The 9022-nt window shown below is 34.8% G+C and overlaps 1 protein-coding gene across 1 annotated transcript in view; it reads right to left on the reverse strand.

Annotated features, from left to right (window-relative positions):
* The window catches only part of ZSWIM6 (zinc finger, SWIM-type containing 6), a 94266-nt gene that overhangs the window by 30459 nt on the left and 54785 nt on the right, over positions 1–9022 (reverse strand). Inside the window, 1 exon segment of the mRNA XM_006779573.2 lies at positions 2531–2710. Within this exon segment, the coding sequence (XP_006779636.1) occupies positions 2531–2710 (180 nt within the window).

The following is a 9022-nucleotide window of genomic DNA, read 5'->3' on the forward strand; positions in this document are numbered from 1 at the left end:
TGAGAAAGGTATCCTTTAAGAAGTTGAAGAAGAAGAAAAAGGTAAAGATACAAACTATGAACAACAAATACACATCTATCAACAAGTAAATCTAAAAATCAAGTGAATAAATAACCTGATGAGTAGAATAAACTGGTGAATACAATAGAATCAGGGGCACAGAAAGGGAGTGGACTGACTACTCTGTGGGGGTGGGAGGTTTGGGAAGAGACTGGACAAAAACTGCACACCTATGGATGAGAACAGTGGGTGGCAGGGGTAAGGGCAAAGGGTGGGGTGGGAACTGGGTGGAGGGGAGCTATGGGGGGAAAATAGAGGAACAACTGTAATAATCTGAACAATAAAGATTTAAAAAAATAATGCATAGTTAGTGAAGAAAACTTGAGAAATTCAGAAAGGTAAAATGGGAGAAATTAGTTCTTTTATCAAAAAATATAAAAATAAAAAATTGGCTACCATTGTCGTACATTTTAAAAAGTCAAACAAACTACTCTTTCAAAGGGTGTGGATTCTAATACTGTTATTGCTGCTGTTAATTAATTCTAACAATCAATCTCTGCTAGCAAAGTCAGGGCCTGATTTGCCCTTCACATTCACTTCAATATGCCAACACATGCAGTTCTGCCCACTGTCTGTACACTCCACACCCAGCTGCAATGGCACTGCTGGCCACTGCAGGCTCTCCCCAGCAGCCTGTTCAGCTCTCTTCTGACAGCCCCTCTGGAGGATGTGAGCATTATGCTAAAAACAGGAGCCCTGGTGCCTTTAGGCACAACAGCTATAAATATTGCCCTCAGAAACTAGGTCCTGACTTCATACCCCTAGGCCAAACCATAAATAAAATGAACTGTTTTATCTGGAGGCGGGACCACTGTTTAAGGGTGTTCTGAAGCCAATGGAATATTCCTGTTTAACCAAGGAGAAAGTAACCAAATGGAAAGTAAGTGTAAAATGTTAGGATGGTGCTCCCCAAAAGCAGGTAAGGAGTGAAACAGAGAAACTTCCAAGTATAAAGAAATAAAAGATTAAAGATATTGCCTATATAGGTGTAGGCATATCCTTTCCTAGCAATGCAAGAGAAAAGATGTTGAATTGCTAAACTTGAAAATTCTGAGCTTCTGGAAAATAATTTGGGTATAAGGGGTACATGTATTTTCTTCAAAGTTGTTAAATAAAATCATGAGCAATAAAGACATGACAGATTTCAAATACTGAATTCCCAAGGCAAATACCTCTAGACAAAGCAGAGCCAGCCAATCATCTTTCCCAAGTCCTAAAACTTCCATCCTTTTCATTGGACAAGTCCCTGTGGAGTAATACATGTAATTCTTTCTTTATAGAGACCGAGAACACTATGCTAACCCACATTTGCATTCAGCACATTTTCATCTCTTTCCAGGAGTACCAACTGTATATGGGGCCAGCACACATAGAATAACAGTCTTGATTCTGGATCCTTCTGATATCATGTAATTCTCATCTTGCATTTTTCATAACTTTAGAGTCAAGTTTTCTCAAAAACAAAATAGAAAAAGGCAGCAACAGCACAAAATCACACAAAAATAGTGACATGAATTAATGAATGAAAGTTTTATTTGTAACTGTTAACTACTTTTAAGATATGGTTCTGAGAGGAGAAAATGCTATAGTAGTTGAGAAAAAATAGTTAAGCAGAGGAAAGATTAAAAAAAAAAAGATAAGACTTGAGCTAAATGGGTCGATCCAATAGAGGAGCTCAAAAACGAACAAACAAAACGGGATGGAAATGTAAGACAGAGGTTCTTCAGAGGACATTTGGAAATGTCTGTGTGCATTTGTTAGTTGTCCCAAAGTAGGGGGTACTATTAGCCTGCAGTAGGTAGAAATAAGTAGGCTAGACAATCCTTCACAATGAAGAATTTTCCTAGTCCAAATGCCAACAGCACCCCATGCCCTTCCAACCATCATAAAATTCTTGCTATATTCTAAAACTAAGAATTTTTAACTGACTATGCAGTAGCCCAAATATGAATTGACCAAGAGACAAAAACACAAACCTTTCAATATTACCAATCTATACCATGATTTATTAAATTAAAAACATTCAAATTAAATAGTTAATAAGCAAGTTTATATACCATATAATCTCTACATACAATAGCCTAAGTGACCATTACGACTGGTCGACTGAACAACCGGTTGACTAGTAGCTACGACATGCACTGACCACCAGGGCTCAATGCAGGAGCTGCCCCCTGGTGGTCATAGCCAGGCTGAGGGACCCCACCTCTAGTTTTACATAACTGTAAATAACCCATACTAATACATATAAGTATTACATCCTTCTGTATTCTGAGAATATGAAGAAAAGCACACAATGGTCTCAGAAAAAAATTAAAACATATATTCACAGTCAAAAGACATTAAATTCCTTGAGTTATAATAAGTTCTTAAGTGGGGAAATTATTTTCCCATATTCATTGTAAGTTACTGGCATAAATGTATGTGCACAATTAGATACAAAGAAAGCAGAATATTACTGTGGACTAACCTTGGTTGACATTTGCACCCTGAGGCAGAGCGTTGGTTAAGTTGGGTAATTCACTGCCATGATTTCCATCTTCCCATGGACAGACATCAACACTGTTCCACTTTTTCAGCTGTTTTAGCCAACTGGCCTTCTGTTCCAACTTGCAGTGGGGATTTAAAACTATACACATCCACAGAGCACCTAATTTAAAAGGAGAGAGGGCAGTAAATTAAAAAAAATTATAAAAATTTTCAATTCTAATACCTAATGATAAATTTTAAACCATTTCAAAATGGATTCAAATCTGTCATTTTTATAACACAATTCTCCCTTTAATCCAAGCCACAAACCCCATGCAGAGTTAATGGAAGGAAGACAACTGAATTTGAACCAAAGATTCAAACACTGTTTGTTACAAATAAAGATGAAAGGTATTTCAAATGTTTATTGTTAAATACTTTTCTACTTATGTAACATTTTGGACAAAAAGTCAATAAAAGGTACAACCCTAAGGTCCAGTTTGCCACTTCAATTTAAAAACAGATTTTATACATGGATTCTGCAAAAAGTCACTCTAAATAAAGAACACAATGAACACAAATAAACAACTTCCTAGTTTCCTTATAGGAGTGTCAAGCTTTATTGTATTTATTAATTAGTATGCCTATCTATTATATCAATGTCTTAAAGATAAAATTCACTTAAATATATACTTCCCTAAATGATTTAACCAGGAATTAATCTTTATATAAATGAACTCATTAAATGTATGTCTTTATGTGAATGAAATCACTAAACATTAATCAAAATTACACTTGTTATTTAAGGTAAAAGCCAAAGTGAATTTAGAAGACATAACTTATAATTTGAATTAAGGTTTTGATTTATTACTTTCTACATTCTTCAGAAAAGAGGTAGCTAATTCAAGCAAATAGTTCACAAGTTTTAAAAGTTCAAGTTGTTCTTTATTAATTTCAAAACAAGATAGATACCAATACGTCAAAGCCATTCACAACACTTTTGCTTTGAAAAGGCACATGTCTGTGTGTATTTTATTTTAATCAGTTGTGTTAAATGAATAATAAAGACAGAAATGATCATTACGTTTTGTTTGTCCAAAAGAGATGCTTTACGTTCTTCCACATTTAATATTAGCAAGCTTCTTCACTTAGAAATTTTGGTATTTTAAATACCGAATAAACTTTTACCACAAGAAAATAAAAGTGGCCATAATCTATCTAAGCCACAGATATTTACAATTAACATTTCCATATTTTTAAATGCCAATTGAAAAACAAAATGTGGTTGAACTAGGTAAGGCCACCACAGCTTATCTCTCACCATGATTATAACCAAAAAATCTGAACAAAATACAAAAAGCAGCAATCTAGTGACTCTGAAACATAAAGGCTAAATATTAATAAAATAATATTACAAGCAGATTATGGAAACAAAACATGAAGAAGCAAGCCATATGGGGATGATTTCCTGTTTTCTTTTCCCTCTCTTTTCTTCTGGCTTGGACACAAGGTTAGACCCATTAGAGGAACTTTATAGATGGCATATTCAGCAAAGAACTTGAGAGAAATCTCATCTACCTGGTGAAAGGACTGGAAAAGGGAACCTTACCCTCCACTCGGGAGCAGGAGCAAGGGGATCCTGGATACTGTGTGCAAAGAGGTACACGTTCTGGTAACATCTCATGTGCATGAAACAGACCCCAGGAAGCACAGCCAAGGCCTTAAAGACTTTATTGACATTGTCACCTGAAGAAGGTGAAACAGGCCTTATATTCTGAATCTACTCTGGTTGATTGTATGCTTTAAAAAAAATAAATTTTCCAGAGGATTTTAATAGGACCCAGACTCTCACAACACAATATTCAAAATGTCCATGATCCAAAATTACTTGACTTACAAAGAAACAGTAAAATGTGATCAATTCTCAAGGGAAAAACAATCAACAGATGCCAACCAAGATGAACCAGATGTTAGAATTATCAGTCAGAGACTTTATAGCAACTATTATAACTGTGCTCTATGAGATGAAGGTAAACACTATTGAAAGAAGTGAAATACAAACTATAAAAATGGACTAAATAGAAATTTTAGAACTGAAAAAAACACACACCAATATCCGAAATAAAAAATTCACTGGATGGGATCAAGAGCCGATTAGACAGAAGGAAAAGTCAGTGAACGCGAAGATATAAATGATCTCATCTGAAGAACAGAGAGAGGAAAAAAAAACAATAACAACAACAAAAACACAGAAAATAACAGAGCCTTAAAGGCAGGCGGGAAAACAGTGTGTCACTGGAGTCCCAGAAGAGACAAAAATTTGGGAAAAATAATGACTCAAAACTTTCCAAATTTGGAGAAAGATTAATTTAGAGATCTAATAAGCTCAGCTAACCACAAAAAAAGGGTAAACTCAAGGAAAACCATGACCAAACATCATAATCAAATCACTAAAAATCAAAGTTAAAAAATCTTGAAAGCAGAGAAAAATGAAATACCATATATAGAGGAGTGACTCAAATAATTAGAGCTTCCTCATCAAAAATCATAAAAGGCAAAAGACAGGCCGAAGCCGGTTTGGCTCAGTGGATAGAGCGTCGGCCTGTGGACTGAAAGGTCCCAGGTTCGATTCCGGTCAAGGGCATGTACCTGGGTTGTGGGCGCATCTCCAGTAGGGAGTGTGCAGGAGGCAGCTGATCGGTGTTTCTCTCTCATCGATGTTTCTAACTCTCTATCCCTCTCCCTTCCTCTCTGTAGAAAATCAATAAAATATAGTTTTAAAAAAAAAAGGCAAAAGACAGCAGAACATTATCTTTAAATTGTTAAAACAAAACAAAACACAAGTGTCAACCTAGAATTCTATATCCAGAAAAAAATAGCCTTCAGAAATGTTGAAATAAAGGCATTCTCTGATTAAAGAAAACTAACAGCATTCATTGCCAAGAGACCTGGTCTAGAAGAAATGCTAATGGAAGTTTCTTCAAGGCTGAACAGAAATAATACCAGAGGGAAAGTTGGAATTATAGGAACAGAGGAAGTTATAGAAATAATAAATACCTAAGTAAGTGCAACAGACTATTTTTGTCCTTTTAAATTCTTTATGACTATTGAAAATAAAAAATCTGAGCATTGCCTTATAGAATTTTAAATGTGCGTCAATGCCCTAACCCAGCCGTGGCCCGCGGCCGGATCCAGCCCGTTTGAAATGAATAAAACTATTGAAAAAAAAGACCGTACCCTTTTATGTAATGATGTTTACTTTGAATTTATATTAGTTCACACAAAAACTCCATCCATGCTTTTGTTCCAGCCCTCCGGTACAGTTTAAGAACCCATTGTGGCCCTCGAGTCAAAAAGTTTGCCCACCCCTGCAACCGGTTTGGCTCAGTGGATAGAGCGTCGGCCTGCGGACTAAAGGGGCCCAGGTTCGATTCCAGTCAAGGGCATGTACCCTGGTTGCGGACACATCCCCAGTAGGGGGTGTGCGGGTGTGCAGGAGGCAGCTGATCGATGTTTCTAACTCTCTATCCCTCTCCCTTCCCCTCTGTAAAAAAATCAATAAAATATATTAATAAATAAATAAATATACGTAGATGAAATACACATGAAAACTGTAACACAAAGGAAGGAGAGTTAAAGGAACCTATATAGTTGTTAAGGATATATTCTATTAAAGTGGCAAAATATTAACACAAAGTATATATGTTTGTTGTAATACTGAAAACATTAAAAAATACAAGGAGATACAAACAAAAAGGACAATAAATTACCATACTAAAAAAAGTAATTCAAAGAAGGAGAAAAGAAGGCAGGAGAGAGAGAACAGAGGAATAAAAACAGAGAAGACAAACAAAACAAATGATTAGATGGTAGATCTAAAATTCTCAACCACATCAATAATTATATTAAATATAAATGGTCTAAACATACCAATTATGAAATGGTAAAATTGGACTTAAAAACAAGATCCAGCCTAGGTGTGTTGCTCAGTGGTTGAGGGTCAACCTATGAACCAAGCAGGAGGTCACAGTTCAATTCCAGGTCAGGACACATGCCTGGGTTGTGGGTTCAGTGCCCAGCAGGGGGCGTGCAGGAGGCGGCTGATGAGTGATTCACTCTCATCATTGATGACTGATGCCCCCCCACCCCCGCTTCCTCTTTGAAATCAATTAAAAAAATATTAAAATAAAACACAAGATCCAACTCTATGCTGTGTATTCGAAATACACTTTAAATATAATGACATAGATTAAGGGGGGGGATTGGAAAAAGATATACCATGCAAACATTTTCAAATTAATGTTCAAGTGGCATATTAATCAGACAAAGTAGACTTCAGAGTAAGAAATACTACACCAAGGATAAAGTGAGATATAACATGATAAAAAGGGTCAGTTTTCCTAGAAGACATAAGAATCCTAAATGAGAATGCTTCATATAATGTCAAGATACATGAAGCAAACACTGACAAATTTGAAAGAAAAAATAGACAAATCCACAATTGTATATGGAGACTTCAATACTCCTCTCTTAATAACTGATAGAACAAAAGTAAGTAGAAATTAGCAAGGATGAAGAATGCTTAAACAACACTATCAACCAACTTAACCTAAATAGCATTTGTAGAATACTCCACCTAACATTAGTAGAAAAAAATAAAATGAAATCCTACACTTTTTAAAATGCACAAAGAACGTTCACTAAGGTAGTCCATAATCTGGGTCATAGAGCAAACTTTGATAAATTTGAAAGAAAAATCATACAAAGTAACAAGAAGATATTTGGAAAATTCCCAAATATCTGGGAATTAAACAACAAACTTCTAGATAATTTATGAGTAAAAAATAAAGTCAGAAGGGAAACCAGAAAATATTTTATACCTAAAGAAAATGCAAATGAGGTATATCAAAGAGTTTAGAGGGAAATTTATAGTATTAAATGCTAATATTGGAAAAGAAGAAAAGATTCAAATCAATAATCTAAATATCCACCTTAAGAAATTATAAAAAGAGAAATCAAAACTAAAGCACAAGAAATAAAGTAAACAATCAAAAATCAATTAAATTGAAAACCAGTCAAAAAACAACAACAATGAAACCAAAAGCTAATTCTTTATAAAAGATTAATGAAATCATTAAAGCTGTAATCAGGCTGACTAAAAAAAGAAAAGAAAAACTAGCAGTTTCAGGAATAAAGGGGGCACATCACTATAGATTCTAGAGGCATTAAAAGGCTCAAAAGGGAATACTATGAACAACTTTATGTCCATAAATTCTACAACATAGATAAAATGAATTCTGTAAAAACTACAAAGTTCCCTCAAGAAGAAATAATAACCTGAACAGTTGTAAATTTATTTTAAAAATTAAATATGTAGTTAAAAGTCTCTAACACTGCAGGTCCAGATGTTTCCCTGGAAAATTCTCCCAAACATTTACAATAGAATGAATACAAATTCTACACAATATCTACCAGAAAACAGAAGAAAAGGGAATGGTTTCCAATTCATTTTATGTGGCCAGCATTACCCTGATATCAAAACCAGAGAAAGACATTACAAGTAAATACAATTACAAATCAATATCCCTCATGAACATAAAACAGAATACTTCAACAAAGTATCAGCAAACCTAATTAAGAAAATATATATGTATATTTTAAAAAGTAAACCACAACTAATTAGAGTTTATCCCAGGAATGCAAGGCTGGTGTAACTTTCAAAATCAATCAGTATAACTTACTATATAAACAGAATGAAGAAGAAAAACCATATGACCACTTTGACAGATACAGAAAAAACAACTGACGAAAGTCAACCTCTCAGAAAACTAGGAAAAGAAAGTAACTTACTTAACCTGATAAAGGGCATCTGTTAAAAAAAACAGTTCACATCATAATGGCAAAAGACAGAATGTATTTCCCTTAAGATCGAAACAAGGCAAACATGGCTGCTCTTGTCATTCCTATTCAATATGATGCTGGAAGTCCTGGCCAGGCCAATAAAGAAAAGGAGGTTAATGACATAGATTAGAGAGGAAAAAATAAAATAGCCTCTATTTGCAGACAACTAATCTATAAAAAGAAAGCTCCTAAAACTATTAAGTTTAGCGAGGTCATGTAATAAAATTCAAATAAAAAAATCAACTGCATATCTATATGCTAAAATGTCATTGAACAATTAGAGATCAAAATTTACCAAATAAGAACCCCAAATACCCTAAAATACTTATAAATCTAACAAAACATGCACAATCTCTATCATAAGAACTACAAACCACTGACAAAAGAAATAAAGACAATCTCAGAAAGCAGAAAGTGGGAGAACCAAGATGGTGGCATAGGTTAACGCCGGAGATTGCTGCCTCGAACAACCAATTCAAATTACACCTAAAAGACGGAACGGACATCATCCAGAACCACAGGAGGGCTGGCTGAGTGGAAATTCTACAACTAGGAGTAAAGAGAATATCATACCCAGACTCAGAGGAGGCGC

Source organism: Myotis davidii, unplaced genomic scaffold, assembly GCF_000327345.1.
Source record: "Myotis davidii unplaced genomic scaffold, ASM32734v1 scaffold135, whole genome shotgun sequence".
NCBI lineage: Eukaryota > Metazoa > Chordata > Mammalia > Chiroptera > Vespertilionidae > Myotis > Myotis davidii.